This window comes from Komagataella phaffii, chromosome 3 (assembly GCF_000027005.1).
Source record: "Komagataella phaffii GS115 chromosome 3, complete sequence".
Lineage (NCBI taxonomy): Eukaryota > Fungi > Ascomycota > Pichiomycetes > Pichiales > Pichiaceae > Komagataella > Komagataella phaffii.
The window spans coordinates 384,245-402,900 of NC_012965.1; the positions used below are offsets into that span (position 1 = coordinate 384,245).

General features: G+C 41.3%; 12 protein-coding genes across 12 annotated transcripts; 7 read left to right on the forward strand and 5 right to left on the reverse strand.

Annotated features, from left to right (window-relative positions):
- Positions 1-271: 271 nt before the first annotated feature.
- Positions 272-1,807, reverse strand: PAS_chr3_0189 (Peripheral peroxisomal membrane peroxin; the record flags this gene model as incomplete). Its single annotated transcript, XM_002492353.1, has 1 exon — positions 272-1,807. The coding sequence occupies one exon, from the start codon at positions 1,805-1,807 to the stop codon at positions 272-274; it is 1,536 nt and encodes a 511-aa protein (XP_002492398.1).
- A 1,205-nt stretch (positions 1,808-3,012) lies between these two features.
- Positions 3,013-3,587, forward strand: PAS_chr3_0191 (Hypothetical protein; the record flags this gene model as incomplete). Its single annotated transcript, XM_002492354.1, has 2 exons — positions 3,013-3,186; positions 3,264-3,587. 2 exons carry the CDS (start codon positions 3,013-3,015, stop codon positions 3,585-3,587), a joined length of 498 nt encoding a protein of 165 aa, XP_002492399.1.
- Positions 3,588-3,970: 383 nt separating this feature from the next.
- PAS_chr3_0192 (Hypothetical protein) lies at positions 3,971-5,008 on the forward strand (the record flags this gene model as incomplete). The annotated part of the gene is made up of 1 exon (XM_002492355.1): positions 3,971-5,008. One exon carries the CDS (start codon positions 3,971-3,973, stop codon positions 5,006-5,008), a length of 1,038 nt encoding a protein of 345 aa, XP_002492400.1.
- A 73-nt stretch (positions 5,009-5,081) lies between these two features.
- Positions 5,082-5,684, reverse strand: PAS_chr3_0193 (Hypothetical protein; the record flags this gene model as incomplete). The annotated part of the gene is made up of 1 exon (XM_002492356.1): positions 5,082-5,684. The coding sequence occupies one exon, from the start codon at positions 5,682-5,684 to the stop codon at positions 5,082-5,084; it is 603 nt and encodes a 200-aa protein (XP_002492401.1).
- A 629-nt stretch (positions 5,685-6,313) lies between these two features.
- Positions 6,314-6,832, forward strand: PAS_chr3_0194 (60S ribosomal protein L42; the record flags this gene model as incomplete). Its single annotated transcript, XM_002492357.1, has 2 exons — positions 6,314-6,317; positions 6,516-6,832. The coding sequence occupies 2 exons, from the start codon at positions 6,314-6,316 to the stop codon at positions 6,830-6,832; spliced, it is 321 nt and encodes a 106-aa protein (XP_002492402.1).
- Positions 6,833-7,221: 389 nt separating this feature from the next.
- Positions 7,222-9,192, forward strand: PAS_chr3_0195 (Serine/threonine protein kinase; the record flags this gene model as incomplete). Its single annotated transcript, XM_002492358.1, has 1 exon — positions 7,222-9,192. The coding sequence occupies one exon, from the start codon at positions 7,222-7,224 to the stop codon at positions 9,190-9,192; it is 1,971 nt and encodes a 656-aa protein (XP_002492403.1).
- Positions 9,193-9,687: 495 nt separating this feature from the next.
- PAS_chr3_0196 (Hypothetical protein) lies at positions 9,688-9,903 on the reverse strand (the record flags this gene model as incomplete). Its single annotated transcript, XM_002492359.1, has 1 exon — positions 9,688-9,903. One exon carries the CDS (start codon positions 9,901-9,903, stop codon positions 9,688-9,690), a length of 216 nt encoding a protein of 71 aa, XP_002492404.1.
- A 192-nt stretch (positions 9,904-10,095) lies between these two features.
- On the forward strand, positions 10,096-11,037 carry PAS_chr3_0197 (Hypothetical protein; the record flags this gene model as incomplete). The annotated part of the gene is made up of 1 exon (XM_002492360.1): positions 10,096-11,037. The coding sequence occupies one exon, from the start codon at positions 10,096-10,098 to the stop codon at positions 11,035-11,037; it is 942 nt and encodes a 313-aa protein (XP_002492405.1).
- A 12-nt stretch (positions 11,038-11,049) lies between these two features.
- Positions 11,050-11,919, reverse strand: PAS_chr3_0198 (Diacylglycerol pyrophosphate (DGPP) phosphatase; the record flags this gene model as incomplete). Its single annotated transcript, XM_002492361.1, has 1 exon — positions 11,050-11,919. One exon carries the CDS (start codon positions 11,917-11,919, stop codon positions 11,050-11,052), a length of 870 nt encoding a protein of 289 aa, XP_002492406.1.
- A 132-nt stretch (positions 11,920-12,051) lies between these two features.
- PAS_chr3_0199 (uncharacterized protein) lies at positions 12,052-13,641 on the forward strand (the record flags this gene model as incomplete). The annotated part of the gene is made up of 1 exon (XM_002492362.1): positions 12,052-13,641. One exon carries the CDS (start codon positions 12,052-12,054, stop codon positions 13,639-13,641), a length of 1,590 nt encoding a protein of 529 aa, XP_002492407.1.
- Positions 13,642-13,674: 33 nt separating this feature from the next.
- PAS_chr3_0200 (Sumoylated protein of unknown function) lies at positions 13,675-14,493 on the reverse strand (the record flags this gene model as incomplete). Its single annotated transcript, XM_002492363.1, has 1 exon — positions 13,675-14,493. The coding sequence occupies one exon, from the start codon at positions 14,491-14,493 to the stop codon at positions 13,675-13,677; it is 819 nt and encodes a 272-aa protein (XP_002492408.1).
- Positions 14,494-17,180: 2,687 nt separating this feature from the next.
- Positions 17,181-18,644, forward strand: PAS_chr3_0202 (Protein involved in 5.8S rRNA processing; the record flags this gene model as incomplete). Its single annotated transcript, XM_002492364.1, has 1 exon — positions 17,181-18,644. The coding sequence occupies one exon, from the start codon at positions 17,181-17,183 to the stop codon at positions 18,642-18,644; it is 1,464 nt and encodes a 487-aa protein (XP_002492409.1).
- Between the last annotated feature and the right edge of the window lie 12 nt (positions 18,645-18,656).

Here is an 18,656-nt window from a genome sequence, read left to right on the forward strand (position 1 = left end):
GACATTGGGAGGTCTATGTAGCCTCTGAGGTGGTAGCTGGCGACTCCAGACTTGGCCAATAGCAAGGTGAGACCATTCTGAGTGATTAATAGCGAACTTAAAATTACTAGGTTCTGGTTAAATCCACGACTTGTGGGACGATTATGATAACCAAAAAGTGGACTACAGATGTCCATTCGGAAAAACCTGGGAAGAAAATTCGGTAAATATGGCATAAACAACGGAACAAATTGGTGCATATCAAGTGATTGGGTAATCGTGTGCTTGTCCCTTATATCTGTTTATTTATTAGTTCTTGTCTCGTTTTGGATACGACTCCCGTTAAGGCCAGTGACCCTGCACCAAAGCCGAAGAGGAGATGTAATACCTCAGGGATCTGGATAGAAAATATGTTTACCATGTCAAATGAAAGATCGCAAAATCCCTTAAGGATATCTAGCATGACGTAATATTGTTCGTTTGCCAACGCTTCTAGTTCCGCATCCATTGTATCCTGCAAGCTGACGGAGTTTGTCAATGCCATCTTCATTGAAGGAGATGGAGAGGCCATTCTTGAGGGATAAGCCTGGATTCTTGGGGAATAGTTGGATATACTTCGTGGTGACGATCTATTCTGTTGATGTTGATCCGAAATATTGCTCAGCAATGCTTTAGCTCTATACTTAACCTGTTGGTTTATCCTAATATGTTGCTCTTTGCGTTTATTTGCTTGGTATTTGAATATGTTCTTCTTTAGAGTTAGGAGAATGGTGGAAAGCCATGCCAGGCGCTCCTGTCTAGTGGCAATTCCCCGATATTTAGGGTCGTCTATCATCTTTAGCTTAAAACATAGTAACGACTCATCAAACCAACTATAATACAGTTGTGCCAGTTCAGTGACAGTCTTCTCATTGACCCAATTCTTGCGGAAGTAAACAATGCCATCGTCTACTCCTTTCTTCTTGAAAACTTGGAAAGTATCATTAATCTTGTAACCGAGATTGACTAGCCGGAAAGGAGTTTTACCTGCACGTAGCATTTGACGATACATTGAGAGGCCGGAAGATAGACCCGTGGCCTTCTTCTCAAACTGCTTAAGGAACCAATACAACAAAAGTTCAGGCCTTCTCAGAAGAGAGACCAGTAAAGAAAACCTCCCTCCGGACTTGTTCAGACTTGCATCGGAAACTTCGTAAACTGTGCTTAAAAATGTTGATGATCTCTTGGAATAAATTAGCAGAATTCTGAGCCCATATTGTATGACCTTTCCGAGTCTGTCTTTGCCTCCAAGTTGTTCCAATATTGCTGCCAAAAGTGTGAATGCTGATACCCTGGGCGATGTTGTGGTAGCTGTTGGCTGTTTGTCGGTTACTGCTGAAGAATCATTAAGTACGCCGTTTATGTTTCTCAGGCTGCCGCCATTCATTGGTAGCGGTGATGGAGATATTGGGGGGAGATTAAATGGCTTAAGAGTGTTCGTATTGTTGTTTATATGAGAAAAGCCATTTCCGTTTTGGAGGTGTTTGGTCATTGCTGGATGCTGCATGTGATCTGGGGATAACAAGCTGGGGGCATTCTGAGTCTTCCAAGCTTGGTTATTTTCTTGAATTTCACCTTCCTTGTCCGAGGTCGGTGGTGTAATTTCGTCCACCGTGCTGGGCTTTGATACAGAATCTAAACTGTCAAGCCTGGAGTTTCGTTTCGGCGTCACTAGCCGAGAGGAGTTGATATGAGAAGCAAACACCCCTAAGGCGCCTATATCTTCATTCAACAGGGCGTCTGACGTATTCAACAGTCGTTCGCCATTGGTTGAGTTGTTGTAGGCCATTGCATACAAGGAGGATTGGAAATTAGGTCAGAAAAGGAATAAATAATGGAAGAAGAAGGTTAATCGACGTGTTGCGAGTTGGAGTGGAGAAAGTGATACTTTATCATGTGCTCGCGGGTATTTTTTCCTGAAGTAGAGGATGTTGGATGGTATCGTCTTCCCCATTATCGCAGAGCGAACCTTCAAAGTTTTACAGGAAAGGATAGTAGATTGCAATGGTACAACTTATGGGGTTTCATGGTTAGTGTCATGTGGCAGTGTTTTCCGTAAAGTGTTTACCCTCAATTTTTTTGTGTGTCATTGTCAGAGCATCTCGTTTATCAAGAGGCCGCAGCCGTCATTTATACTCAGCCCTCAATGAACAATGAATGTTTTTTATGCTACGATACCTCTTTCAAAGTCAGGTGCAGAGACGGCCTAAAGTTACCACCATATGTTAGAGTTTTTGAAAGCACAATGCTATCATCCTCCAGCCAAGAACTGCGAAGAGGCTAACCCTTCTAGCAATTTGGTGAATATGTTTTTTTCAACTTTACCATATCTTTCATTCGCCCTAAATCCTTCCATGCCTTCATGTATCTAGGCAATGCGAAGAAGAAACAGTCGATGAGGGCCACTTGAGTTACAGAAAAAGTGCCAGATGCGAACAAAGCTTGCCTAAACAAAAGTCTATTGTTTATGCAGTTGGAACAAGAAGAACGTCAGATGTCCAGCCAAGTTTCACGATTGGCACTCTACATCGCACAGATAAAACCCGGCTACCAATGTTCTAAAAAAGAAACATACCTAAAAAACCCTCTGTCGATCTCAGGTTTCCGGCCTTGCATGGCATGTCCATGACATATCACATGCCAAAGAAAAAAAAAAAAANACAGGACACTCAGATCTCAGATGGTGTTAATTACACAATTGTATTTAAACAATCAGAGAAATCAGAACGTTTTTTTATCTTCAATGCTGTTCAGTCAATGTAGATAAGATGTGGATATTGTTCATCATTTGCCCCAAAATGTTTAAGATCCCCGGACCGGACCTCTCTCTCCTCCACTTCCCTTCATCCCTCACCAAAACTCTATCGCTCCGGGACGACCCGTGTACCTCTTTTGCTTTCCATATTTTTTTTCGCGAGTTTAAAACCATATCATCCCATCTCTCCTTTTCCTCTTCATTCCAACCATTCCACAATCCAGACGTCGATCGTTTTCATGCTTAATCCCACTGTCAAGTTCCCAATTTGGCAAATGTGCCGTTTAGAGGACTCTTATAGAGAAATGCTAAACGTCTTGGCCTCCTTCGTGGATCCCTCAGCAGTGCAACCATATATAGATCTCTCGCTGAGGGTGTGCTTACAACTCCGAATGCTTATTGTTTACCTAGCAGTAAGTTTTTTATTCCTACCCAGAACAACACCCGTTCTTCTGTTTTAGAAAAAGAACAAACATACTAACACTTCAAGTACACCATGGCAATCATAATAATGTTCCCAATCTTCCTGATGATGGTTGTCGATTTGGTGCTCTACGCAACCAAAGTGCTACATCTCAGACCTGACCGAAAAGCGCCGGCGCCTTTCCAAAACGAAAAATCACAAGATTCTCCCATAGTCACCGCTGAACCTATGCAACTGCACAAGGGATCATCATTGACATCGTTATCGTCGTTGCGATCCAGTACTTCGATAGCTTCTTCACTGAATGTTCCCGTGAACGTGACCAAGTACTCCCCAGCCATCCGTGCCAGTGATATCCATAGAAGGATTCCCCGCAGAGCGAATGATTGAACAAATGATCAATCATTTTCTCTCCTCTTAAGTAAAACATACTTCTACAATGTCCAGGCTGGTGTACTTATCATTCCGTGCACTTAGATCACAGGAATTGCGTGCCAGTAATTAATGGCACAACACACACAAGTTTCGATCTGCCTCTGCTGTCCACACCTCTTAGCTGATAGAGAAAACAGCCAAGGGCTCTAGCATATTTCAGAGGCATAAAATTCTACAAAGATTGGAAAAAAAAGGCATCGCGGCTCTTTATATACTTTCTTATTTTGTCGTGCCGCACTCAAAGATTTAATACATTTTCTCATAATGGATCTATCTCATCAAGATGGATCTTCTGTTTGCTTATCTCATTGCTTTAATTTTAAAATTATATACTGTTAATGCACAGAATTCCTCTTTTGAGCAGATTAAGCGACCAAGCAGTTGTGTCAAATAATCCCGCCCTGCGTCGAAGTAGTAATAGCACTGTGGACCCAACACATTCACTATCACATAGGCGACTCAGTCAAGAGACACTCACAACACTTATAAACCCCTTAGCGGCAACAGGAACCTCACCAGCAATAGTTGAAAATGTCACAATGTTAAATATGGAATCACGAATTGACTCTGATACAGAGTCATTGCAGGCCACTTTGACCGAAGATGCATTCGGCTCAGTGTTTGAAGTACCAGCGATTTCTTATACTTACATTAGGAAATTACCAATTGTCACAAGCAATTTTTTTGGCAAGTCAGTTCATGTGTTTGCAAGCAAATTAGATGTCGAGCAGTTTAAGGCACAGGGGAAAAATGGCGAAGTAACTCCTATTTTGACATTGCATTCTCAACGAGGGATTCAGTCACTAAAGAAGAACAGCCCTCAATGCATACTGTACAGTTATGACGGAAAGGATAGAGTTGAGCACGCCCGTATGTATCATGACATTCTCAAAAATAATAATCACAAGTATACCATGGTATTCCGAGACTCATCAATAGTTGTGCTGATCAATTCTAAGTCTGGACCTTTTACCGATTGTGAGTTCAAATCTACTAGATTAAGGTTTCTTGGGACAACTGGAAGTTATTCCACATTTGGATCAAGAGCTATCACAGCAGTTACTGTTACAAACAATGATATTGAGCTTTTAACAGATGGTTATTCAGTTGATGAACTGGCGTCCTCTAATGATTTGAAACCAAAGTTGAACAAAGTTGCGGTGAAAAATATCAAAGAGTTGTCCAAGTTTATTCCTTTTGCCACATTGAGATTGGAGCCAACTTCAGTCATCACAAAACGAATACAGAAAGTAGGCGAGATTCAAACATTTGATCATGTGGACTCAAGAATTCCAAGTTCCAATTGCATGGCAATGTTGGCAGTACTCTTGGTACTAAGGGAGCAAGAAACTATGAAAATACAGAGAAATGATTAAAAATAAGAGAAACATTATAATAAGACAAATACACATAAACTGCACACAAGTTGACTTTGGTAGCGTTTTTTGTTCACTTTGTCAACGTCACCGTTGCTACCACCTGATAAACAGTGGAAGTTGTGTACGGTGCGTCATCTGAATAGGTGGCCGTCTCATCATCTTCAGCATAGTAGATGTAGCAAGTACCATCGTCTGTGGCCGTAAAATAAGGGGTACCCTCAGAACTGCTAGTCGATGAGACTTGCGTCGTTTTAGTTGGAGAACTTGTAGACGAAGAACTTGACTGGCTCGAGGTTGGACTTGCTCGACTAGAGGATAGAACTACTTGACTCGTCTGTGCAGCTATGGAAGTGGTGATTGGAGTGGATGCCTGTGCTCCTGAAGTTTGAGCAGGACTAGTTGATGTTGTCTGAACATTGACACTGGAAGCCGGAGCATTCGTTGGCTCGTCTTCATCTAAAGTGACGTACACGGTTCTGTCTGGAGCGGTAACTGTGATTGTACTAGTGGAAGTAATCTTGGTAGTATAAGTATTACCATCTACGGTCACGACACTAGTCTCGACAACAACACTGTTAATTGTTTCGTCTCTCTTTTTAATAACAAGTGGGTAACTTTGGACCATTGGAATTATCAGAAGGAGGGTATATTGAAGTAAGTTGAAGAACAACATGGTTTTGAGATTTTAATGAAAGTAAATAGTTGGAAACTAAAGGGTTAATGAGTGTATAAAGTTGGTTAGGTCAAAAGTAAAGGAAAGGAAAGACGATGGTTGGTTCTGTTGTTTCAACTGTTTTTAATTTGAAAATGAACGGGCTCTAATGGAATATTTGGAAATAATAATGGTTTCAAATGGGAAGGCCATCTCCTGGCTTTATAGGATGGGGACTAATTAATTGCCCTAATTCATACTTGCTAGGTACCAATTACGGTTGAAGTGGATGGATTTTACTTCCTAAACTGGTAGAGTTAGGAACGGTTTAAGGACGCTTTATTGCAGAAGGCTGGTATTTCCTTACATTAACTGGTAATCTACGTGTGCGGCTTTTTTACAAAATTTCACTCACGCCGCACCATTATATTGACACTAGTCGTGCACTAAACCGAAGCTGGAGGAAAACGGTTTCCAGAATCTGGCTGCCCTACTGATCATCACGTGTAAGTTTCTGGACATCCTTACAGTATGAAAATTTTCAGGCCGGGTGACTCCTATCGCGCGATTCTTTCCAACTCTCACTCACACCTTCGAGGATTTCAAAAGTTCAACTGTAAAAGTTTTAGACACAGATAACTCCAGTCACAATGGGTATGTACTATATGAAGCAAGCAGGATTGAAAGGGTTGGACACGTGGAACAAGCTAGATGATAGATGATTATTTCAACAGTGAGATGCAGTGATCATCACCAATTTTGGTGGGTTACTTTTAGCCACCAGTAGAAAATTCTTTTCAATCCCTTTCACGCAAATAGCAAGAGTTGCAAGCACATACTAACATATCATAGTTAACGTTCCTAAGACTAGAAAGACCTTTTGCAAAGGTAAGCAATGCCGTAAGCACACTCAACACAAGGTTACCCAATACAAGGCTGGTGCTGCTTCCCTGTTCGCTCAGGGTAAGAGACGTTATGACCGTAAGCAATCTGGTTACGGTGGTCAAACCAAGCAGATTTTCCACAAGAAAGCTAAGACTACCAAGAAGGTTGTTTTGCGTTTGGAATGTGTTGTCTGTAAGACCAAGGCTCAGTTGGCTTTAAAGAGATGTAAGCACTTCGAGCTAGGTGGTGACAAGAAACAAAAGGGTCAAGCTCTGCAATTCTAGATATGATAGTACTTTAATTTACGAGTTAGCAGTCTTTTTCAGAACTGATGTAGATTGGTGTCATGTTGGTAGATTATTACTAGGGATGGCTTGAGTAGGTTTAGTATGCGGATTGTTTTATTGCATACCATTCAGAGAGTTTCATAGATGTTATCAACTGACATGTCCAGCTGCATAGTCTTAATTACCTAGGATCTGAGATAAGGAGTTGTTGCTTGCCCTAAATGTAAGCAGTACGGGTTTAGTTGTCGCCCTCCCAACACCTTTGAAACTCCTTTTACCGTGCTTTCGGAAATCGCGATTTGCCTAGATCAAGGTTAACGTCTTGAAACTCTCTTTATCTACCTTTCCTCCTTGTCCACTACAGCCTTTGCTTCACTAAAGGCAAGATGTACTCCAACCAGGAAACGGATCAAAATTATGCCTATCAACTGCATCAACAGCAGCTGCTACAGCAGCAACAGCAACAACAACAGCATAGACCTACAAATCAAGCTTCTCAGCAAGAGTTCGCATCACAACAACAACAATACCAACAACAACATCAACAACAGTTCAACAGTATTCCAAATATTCCACCGCCTCCAGAGCACTACAGTACGTACGGATCGTCTCCATCGAACAGCCTGTACAGCTCGTCTCCCTTTACGGAGCAACAAAATGTTATGAGTTCTTCCCAACCACCGTCCAGTCCACAGCGCAGTATTCGTAGCAATCTGGTTCCTGTCCCAACAGGAAACTCGCTGAAAAACGCTTCTAAGCAAGGTGGGGGAGTATTTTCATTGGCAAACCCAATGTCGAGTAATAGCAATATTAATCAGCAATCGTCGTTCAGAAATAGTCTGGTGGATAATTTGGATAACAATCGATTGTCTACCATTTCTCAAGGACGACCACAAAACATGACAGACTACGTTTATTTTGAAAGAAGACCAGACCTTCTGTCTAAATCAGCACAAGATCGTGCCGCTGCCATCAAGTTGAAGCTAGAACATTTCTATAAAATGAGTATCGATCACGCCATTGAGAGAAACCAAAGGAGGGTGGATTTGGAGTATCGTCTTGCCAATGAAGAGGGATCAACTGAACGTAAAAACAGAGAATTGCATAACTTGGGAAAGAAAGAGTCTCAGTTCTTAAGATTACGTAGAACTAGACTTTCTTTGGATGATTTCACCACGGTCAAAGTTATCGGTAAAGGTGCCTTTGGTGAGGTAAGATTAGTACAGAAAAAGGATACAGGAACCATATATGCTATGAAGACCATTCTAAAGTCCGAAATGTTCGAAAGAGAACAGCTTGCTCATGTCAAGGCTGAAAGAGACGTACTGGCAGTATCCGACTCCCCTTGGGTCGTTTCATTGTACTATTCATTCCAGGACTCCTTGTATCTTTATTTAATCATGGAATATCTGCCCGGAGGCGATTTGATGTCGCAACTTATCAATTGGCAGATATTTACAGAGGACATTACTCGATTCTACATGGCTGAATGTGTTCTCGCCATCGAAGCTATTCATAAGCTGGGATTTATTCACAGAGATATCAAACCTGACAATATATTGATCGACATAAGAGGGCATATTAAATTGGCTGATTTTGGTCTCTCTACCGGATTCCATAAGACGCATGATTCAAAATATTATAAACAGTTGTTAGAGAAAGATCCTTTGCCACAACCTCCAGTATCCAATGGAGGGAGAAATTCTATGATGGTAGATGCTATTCACCTGACCATGTCCAAGAGACAGCAAATGCAAACATGGAGACGTTCAAGAAGGTTGATGGCATATTCCACTGTGGGAACCCCCGATTACATTGCACCAGAAATATTCATCAATCAAGGTTATGGACAAGAATGTGATTGGTGGTCGCTTGGTGCCATTATGTTTGAATGTTTGGTGGGATGGCCTCCGTTTTGTTCTGACACTCCTCAAGAAACTTATAAAAAAATTCTTCACTGGCAAGAGACTCTTTATTTTCCTGATGATATTCACTTGAGTCCCGAAAGTGTTGATCTTATTAGAAGACTGTTGACCTCGGCGGATCACCGTCTAGGTAGATACGGGGGTGCTGACGAGATAAAATCGCATCCTTTCTTCAGAGGTGTCAATTGGGACACCATCAGACAAGTTGATGCTCCATTCGTTCCAAGGTTGAAATCAATTACAGATATTCGGTACTTTCCTGCGGATGACTTGGAGAATGTTCCTGATTCTCCTGCCATGGCTAACGCTGCTAAGCATAGAGATCGTTTAGCAAAGCAGGGTAAGACTGAAGGAAACTCAAAAGAAGACCTACCATTCATTGGTTATACTTATAGCCGTTTCGATTATTTAACTAGGAAGAATGCTTTGTAGGGCTTTGTAAACATACAAATAGATTTACGATTGTACAATCTGTAAAATGGGCAAGACTTCTGACTTTTGACAAGTTTAAGCAAGACCACTTCAACAAAAAATGCCTCCAATCAGATTTGAACTGATGATCTCCTCATTACTAGTGAGGTGCCTTACCAACTTGGCCATAGAGGCTAATGCGTAGTGGCAAGCAGTAATCATTTATTTCACAGGAGAGAACAGTGAATTTATGGACCATTGCAATGAATTGTTAGCTAACGTTGGTGCTCATAAAGGACTATTAACTGTTCATAGTATCCGTAGCCTTATTAGACTAGAAGATGAAATGTGAACCTACAACACTTTGAGATTCTTGGGTGTGTAGAAATACTACATTCAGAATAGGGTTGAATACAGACTTGGTAACAGTGATAAACGAAGTAATTAGTATGATCTAAATATAACCAGTTTAAGCTCAAAACTCATAAAACTGACCGTTGTAACCAATGTGGACAGTCACTTCCTACCTAGAAACATTTCTAAACAAGCGTGTCTGGCATCACTTAGAGATACGGGTTTACCATCTGCTGACATATTCAATGCTTTAACTATCAAATGATCTTGATTCTCCATCAAATTGAGTAAAGTGGTCTGCCTTTTAGTCTCAAAGTATACGGTTTTCTTTGATTCTTGCTCAGATGATTTAAACGACGATTCCGATCCCGAGTTCATTGCAAGCAAGTACAGGTCAGAATCAGCACTCAAAAACAATCGAAAAGGGATGTGCCAATTTAGCCGGTAATCCAAACCTGTGTTCACCGATTAAAATTATTTTCAAATTCTAGTGATAGGGGAACAGAGCCTGAAAATATCAAAATCAAAATTAAAATAATCGCTAAACCCACTTATTAGCACCCCTATTGAATGTCAGAACTAACGGAAGCAGAGAAGAGACAACTCTTGAGAGAGAAAAGAAAGGCCAAGTTGAGCCAAGGAGGAGGATTAGACAGATTGAAGAAAATCACTGGTGAAAACAACTCAAAGCTCAGTACTGATGTTCCCACGAAGGAGCCAACAGCCGATGCAACTACAACAGCAACTGAATTACCCACACAAGGTCTAGAAACCAGAATTAACGCCCATGATGACCCTGTAAGTGAGATTCCAGACCCATTGAATGAGGGATTTGACGGAAAGGAGCCAGATTTGGATCAGCTGATAGCTAGTATGTTCAATAAAAGTGCTGGACATGAAAACCCTAACAGCGAGGAACAAGGTGTACCAGAACTCATGAGAAGATTCTCCTCTATTTTGCAGGGAGGTGATTCAGGAGCCGCTGGATTGGGAGCTGAAGCAGGAGGAATTAACCCTCTTGATCTGCTGAACTCTCTAGGTGGTTCCAACATTGGAAAAGCGCAGGAAGAATACGGATCCACGCCGGAGGAGATTGAGTTCAACAAGAAATCAATAGCCTACAAGAAGCACCAAAATGAAGTCTTGAAGGCAAAAATATTGGTAGTTAGGTTGGTGCTGATTCTGTCACTACTGTTCGTCTATGGGCGTGATTTTTCTTTATCTCTATTTACACAGACCTATGCACCCAATGGATCATCATTCATGAGAGTGTTCCTTACTTTGGAACTTATATTTCAAACCAGTTTGTTTTTCTTCATTTCAAAGAACAAGAATTTTACTGACGACTCTTTGATATCTAAACTTTTAAATATTGGTGGAGCCTTTATTCCAGCAACTTACCGAAACCTATTGCAGACTGCATCCAAATATCAGGTACTGCTTTCAATGTTTCTTTTTGATTTAAGCATCGTTGTTGTGGTATTTGCCATTAGAGCTGCTTTCAATTTCTAAGAATGGGCTTTCTCAGGGTAGTTCTTGGAGTTCAAAGTCAGGAGCTTCCTCCTCGAGAGTGGATGGATCAGTATTTTTGAATTGTTCTAAGATCATTGGGATATTGGAGACTTCACTCCGCAAGCCAGGGAAGTACTTTCTATAATATGTATAAGCAAACACGATGCCTATAATTGCCCCAATGATCACATCAACAAAATGATGCCTGTAGTCTTGAGTTCTTGATAGTGCGATGTAGCATGCGCCAAAAAGGGGCATGCTAGACACCCATGACTTCCAAGTATCACTGCCTTCAACCCCTGCACCTAGCTGCCCTGCAAGCCAAAACGCACTGTAGGAGAGGCCGGCAAATGAAACCGAAGAATGACCAGAAGGAGTGGTTTTGAATCCATCATACAATGCTGCCAAGTCGTCGGTGGTACAAACGTCAGGAGCTTCATACCACACGCCCTCCAGCGCTGTCTCCGATGGCAAACAACGCTCTAAAAAATCTGGACGACATCTTCCTATCCAGCCTTTCAGTATTCCAGTGATAAAGGATGTCGTGAACACAGAACTAGTTAATCCCAACAACGAGATAAAGGCCATGTGGGCTGCACTTTGTCGTTCCGTCACGACGAGACACACGATCCCGATAAATCCAAAAGGAATAAACATGGCATAAACCCAGCACATTGTTCCTGAGACTCGTTCTATCTCGACAAGGGGATGTGATAATGTTGGATCGTTAATGGTGAACTGTCTTTGGAACGGTTTAGCTCTGTGGAAAATAAAATTCAGTACGATTATAATGACCAAAGATATTACGTCACATATACGCCATTTCAAAATAAATTTATTTCCGTTCCAACTGGCTATTAGATCCCGTATTCTTTCTATCATTGGGATGTACCCTTTGTGGATCTGTGGAAGATCTGATCTGTAAGGTGATGTATCTCAACTGATAGCGAAACAGGAAATAAAATATTTCTCCCTATCTAACCCATTCAGAGTTGATTTTCATCCTTCTTACCCATGTGTGGTATCTTACTAAGATTCTCAAGATCTAGTAATCTGGAAATAGATAATGACTATACCTTTCAGAGTGCAAAGCAACTCGTCTCAGAAAGAGGAACGGATTATCAAAATCTTATCCATATACCTGCAAACAATGGAGTTGCATCGTTATACTCCAGCGTGCTATCCATTAGAAGCCCTTTCACCCAGCAGCCACTCCGATCCGAACTGTACACTGTTCAGTTTAATGGAGAGCTTTACAACAAAGAAACCAGGGATAAGAATGACGGCCATTGGATTCTTGAACTGCTGAATGATTATGATGACATATTCAAAGTGGTTGGAACTTTGGAAGGCGAGTTTGCATACACGATATTAGCTCACAGGGAAAACAAAATATATTTTGGCAAGGATCAACTGGGCAAGAAATCATTGGCATACACCGTGATTGACGGCACCCTGTATATATCCAGTTGTATTCCCGATGTGCCAACTAGAACATCTTTTCATGAATGCAAGAACCTGAGCATGTATATTTTCGATATGGAGACATCTGAAATTGTAGTCTTGCCTTTCAAAGACAATGATTATTTTCCTAAGGAGTATTCGGTTTCTGATGTGAGGGATATTGAAATATATCAGCCCTTGATTTCTCAGATCGTAGAATCATTGACTAGTGCAGTGTGTACCAGAACCAACAACATCCACACATTAAATACAAGTATCGCAAAGTATGCAATATTGTTTAGTGGAGGCATTGACTGTTCTATTTTGGCTTCCCTAGCAGCAAAAACCTCACCTGCGGGAACAATCATCGATTTACTGAACGTATCATTCTACAACCCAAGAACGAAGACTTTACCACAAAATACACCAGATAGAAAGTTAGGTATACAAAATTGGGAGAATCTACGTAAAATGTACCCTAGTATTCGATTTCAGCTTGTAGAAGTCGACGTTACCTATGAGGAATACATGGACCACAAGGAGAAAGTGAAACAATTGATATACCCTAATGATACAGAAATGGATCTTTCAATTGCCATTGCGTTCTATTTTGCATCAAGAGGTAAAGGATTCTCCAGAATCAATGCAAATGAAAAAATACCTTATGAAAGTACTTGTAAAGTTCTGTTAAGCGGCTTGGGTGCAGACGAGCTGTTTGGTGGCTACACTAGACATGAACGATTCTTCACTCCTATCAGTAATATTAGAAAGAAACAAGACAAGTCTACGGTGCCTGAAACAGTTGATGCCAACTTATACCACCTTCTTCAACAAGAGCTACAGAAGGATTTATCGAACTTGTGGATTCGTAACCTTTCCAGAGACGATAAGGTGATTGCATGTTGGTCAAAGGAAGTTCGGTACCCATTTTTGGACACACACTTTATCAACTATGCCACATCTGTTCCTTTAAGCTTAAAATTGCATTATGATCCTCAATCTGGTGATATTACCAGAAAGTGGACCTTGAGACACGTAGCTGACCAACTGGACATGGGTTGGGTCAGTAATGAGGCCAAGAGAGCTATTCAATTTGGTGCCAAAAGTGCTAAAATGGAAGCTGGTTCTGGTAAAATGAAAGGAACTGACAAACTAGCCTAGTTTTCATCCAGTGTGATGTACATGTATATATCTTTAGTCATCGTCATTAGTTAGATCAATAATAATGGACTTGCCATTCGGTAGGTTTTCCAAATCTACAATTTTCTTTTTGCTAGGTTGAACAATTTTTCTGACCTTCTTTGTATTCTCTTCCTTTAGTTCAGAGTGTTGAGCTTCTTCATCGTCCATTAGATCTTCAATTTTTGGAAGGCCTACTTCATTGCTAGCTCCTCCGCACCATTTAGAGTCTATCATTCTCTTCTCGGCCGCCTCCAAGATTAGGACTCTCATAGGTTTTGCATGCTTATTACCACCCAATCTTTGTCCTTTCTCTTTTTCCTTTTGAATCAGTTGCCCTCTCGCCGCATTACCAGATAGAACTTCACTAAAGTTAACATACCCTGTAGTTTGTAAAGATCCTTTCACCTGAATCTCAAAAAACCTGCTCTTGAGACCCTCAAGAAAGTCATAAAACCTTACATCATGGGCCGAAAAGCGATTATGGGTTAACTCATGGAGCATTGTACCGATGATCTCTCTTTTTGGCAAAAACAAGTTCATGTTGTGGCTAGGTCTCAATCGGATCATGATCTTTGAACCCATATTCACATTCAGCCCCAATAAAGAGGCATTCTTCGGGAACATTTCGCATAATAATCCAACAGTGAAACCGTTCTCTTTCATCAAAGGTGACACAACAACTGCTAGTTCGTGTAGCACATCCAGGGCCTCATCTCTCCTGGTCTGCTTTTTCAATGAGGCTATTTTTTTGATGAACTGGGTGGGGGACGGTCGATTTGGCTCATCTTTCCTTTTTGGCTTCTTTTTGGTGAACCGCCCCTTTATAGGCATGTTTATCAAGAAGATTGACTATCTCTGATCTTTAGTAATAGGGTATCATTACATAAGCAGGAATACCTGCAAGATAGACGAGCGCCAAATCGTATCCATCTCTACACCATATTATCAAAATTTCACGTCGGGTAACCCAACTGCCTACTACAAAGTTCTCCCAAATGGATGGCGTTACTGTTCTCGTTATTTTGCTTTTCTTTCAGTTCACCATTACCCACTCTCCTTTCTTTTTCTGAATTGACTCAAGGGCAAGTAAACTTTGCTAATTAATCATGTCTGATCCAGAATCAACACCTCAAGTTCCCCAAGAAGAAGAAACTATCAAGGAAACTCCTCCCACCGAGGAGGTGGTCTCAAAACCTGAGGACACCGCATCTGTCACCGCTCCAGAAGAAGCCTCTAACGCTGACGACGACGAGTACGATCCGGAAGGAGGCTTCGAAACTGAACCTAAACCTGCTGAATCTGCATCTGAATCTGTTTCTGTGTCCACCGCGCCACCTATCACTACTACTTCTACTATTCTCCCTACTACTGCAACTCCTTCTTCTACTGGGGAGCCACTCAACTCTGGATATGCCAATACTACTATCTCTGCTCCAGTTGTGCCAGATGAAGAAGAAGAAGACTCTGATGTTCTAAAGGTAAGGCAATTCAACGAAATCATCTCTTGGTTCATGAATAGTCCACTAGTAAGTGACCGGAACTTTCAAAATCTGCAACCTGCTGACAAGGAGGCCGCCCTTCTTAAGGCCTTCAATGAATCTAACAATAAATCCTACACAATCAGTATCAACTTTGGCGCTACTACGTCCTTCAATAACCCGCAATCAAGGACCAATAACGCCGAGTTCCCGCTAATCCCCATCAACGTCTATTGCCAGAGACCTGATCTTGTTGGTCAGATGTCCTTTGATGAGCTGAGAGACTACTCTCAGTTTGTAGCACAGAAGTCGACTTTCTTGAAAAGTGGTAAATGGGATAATTTCCCGATCGGTTCTAGATTGTTCATTGGTAATCTTCCTGTTTCCACAGTGAACAAGCAAGACGTCTTTCGTATCTACCACGCTTATGGTAACGTAAAGCAAATCAACATCAAACAAGGGTATGGTTTTGTTCAGTTTGATTCCGCCGAATCCTGTTCGGATGCTATCAAAGGTGAAACGAACGTCCCTCTGCATGGAAAGATGCTGCACTTGGAGATCTCAAAGGCTCAGATTCAAAAGGCTCTGGAGCAGCAGGGAAGGAAACCTGTCACAGCTCAGGCCAGTTCTAGAAGAAGTAGATCTAGATCGCCTCCTGACTATAGAGATAACTCACCACCCGTTGACAACAACGTTCCAGAAGTTAAAGTCTTTGCCACATCTGTTTCAAATGCTGCTTTCAACCGTGCCATCATTAAATCTTTGCAAAAGCATAGTTTCAATTACGAGCTGGATAATAAATATCCTCATGTTAGTGATGACCTGGTCAATGACGCTGCATACAACGGCACCAGTGGAGTTATTGTTACAAATAATAACAACACTGTAAATTTGAAGGTCTTTCAAAAATCGCCAGATGGAGGAATCAAGTTTGAAGAGTATGCACGTATCAATGTTGATGAGGCTGTCAACATTTTACTTTCTAACCATACCACAAGACCGCCTGCCATGAAAAAGCAAAGGAATGAAGAAAGAGGCAGACGCATGCCGGGATCAAGTTCCTATGGCGGAAACTATGGTAACATGGGAATGAACCAAAATCAAAACCAAAAACATGAATCAAAACTCTAATCCTAATCAGATGAGCCAAGGTCAAGGTAATATGAGAAGGAACATCTCTGGACAAAATAGGTACAGAGAAAGAGAGGATCGATATGGAAATAGCGGAAACAACGGTAATCAATGGGGCAACAATAATAGATATCAACAACCACCCCAGCAACAATCTGTTCCACAACAGCAAGGTTGGCAGCAGCCCCCCCAACAACAAGGTTACAATGCTCAACAACAGCAAGCTCTGCAACAACTACAGAATCTGGATCCAAGTGCTCTCCAAAATGTTCTTTCGTTGGTGCAAGGTATGGGAGGAGGTAGCGGATCTCCACCTCAAATGCCTCAACAGGACTATGGAAATCATCAGATACCGCCACAGCAGCAGCAGCAGCAACGCCAACAGCATTACGATCCTTATGGCAACAACCGTCAACATACTCCATCCAGCAACGATATAAGTGCTCTTATTGGACAGTATAACCAACCTCAATCCAACTCAGGACCTTTACCAAATCACCAGCATTCTCAAAACAACCAGAATCCTAATAGTGGTAGTGGTTCCAATGAATCTAGTGGTAACGACCTTTTGTCTACATTGGCAAGACTGCAAAAGAATTTGTAAAGGATATGTAAATATATATTATTATTTGTCTGTATAATTTAGAGTTTCCACTTTCTGTACTGATAGATGTTGGTATGAAAGTATCTCTTAGGTTAGTGACTGCTCTTTCGTTATGTGTCTTCCCCATAGAGCTGATAAATTGCTCTTCACTGTTTTGTGACTAACTAAGAGGCTAACTTACTGTTGATCGCATTATATCGTCTGTGGGGAAGATTTTACAGCAGGACATCAAAACTCTGCATTAAACTTACCTATCAAATTTCATTTTCTCGCTCAGTTTTTGCTCTAAGTTTCTTCCATCTCTAATGCCTGAACAAGACCCACTGCCCCCACAGAATGCGGGTAAAAAGTCTAAAAAATCCAAGAAGAAAGGAGCCATGAACCCTGCTCTGCTTACTCCAGAGTATATCGCCCAACAGAGAGCCTTGAAGCTTGAAGAGAAGAATAAGAAACGAGACTTATTGACCAAACTGGGAATTGATCCAGTGTCCACAATTGAAAAACCATATTTGAAGTTTATCAAAAGAAAAATGCTTCAAGTTGCTGTGCCAAGTGATGAAAGGCTTAACATTAGCATTATGACTTATAATATGTTGGCTCAAGCTTTAATCAGAAGAAAGCTATTCCCCACCAGTGGTGATGCCCTTAAATGGGGTAACCGATCCGTGGTGTTACTTAATGAGTTGAAGTATTACAATTGTGATATCATGTGTCTCCAAGAAGTTGATTATATCCAATTCAACTCTTTCTGGAACGATGAGCTAGGAAAACTTGGCTACGATTCTCAATTCTACAGGGAAGGGACTAAGAATCATGGAGTAGTGGTGTTTTGGAGGAAAGCGCTATTCAACTGCATTAAAGTTAGCCATATAAATCATGATCAGGAGAAAACATCAGATATAGCACCTAGAACTGTTGCACAGAATGTGGGTGTCTTAGTAGCTCTTGAGTTTTCAGAGAAAATAAAACAAAAGTTTCCCTTCAGCAACAGAAAAGGGATACTGATCGGGACAACACATCTGTTCTGGCATCCATTTGGCACATATGAAAGAACACGCCAAACGTATTTAATCCTGAAAAAAATGAAAGAGTTCCATATGTCGTTAACAGGGTCAGAAAAGGAGGATAAAATGAACGACGAGTGGTTTACTCTGTTCGCAGGAGATCTTAACTCTCAGCCATTCGATGCCCCCTACCTTTCGATGACCTCAAAACCAGTTCTGTACTCGGGGAGAGCTAAAACGGTCTTAGAATGCTCAACATCTTTCCAGTATTCTAAAAAGAGAAATGGCGAGTCGACTGAAGATGAAGATGGGGGAAATATTGAGAAATTTGGCCCAGAACAACCACAAACTCCTGTTCCAGACCAATTTAGTCCTACAGATGAGCAAAAAGAACTAGTCAAAAAAATACAGGTATTACATAACTCTTTACCAGTTATTGCGACTTCTTTATATAGTGCTGCGTACGCAAAAATTCACTCAGAAAATGCGGGCAAGGACAATGATAGAAACGAGCCACTAATTTCTAACTGGGCTCATGCTTGGAGAGGATTGTTGGATTATATTTTGGTTATTCAGGATTGGGGGTTTGGGGATAGAACGGCCCCGATCGATAATGTCCAACTATTCCAGCAAACTGGAATAGCAATTAATTCTCTTTTGAGAATGCCTCTCCCCGCAGAATTAGGGAACGAAGGGTTTCCTAAGGCAGGAATGTTTGGGAGTGACCACCTTTGTATGGCTGCTAATGTAGGTCTAGCGATGTAAGTTAAACTAACA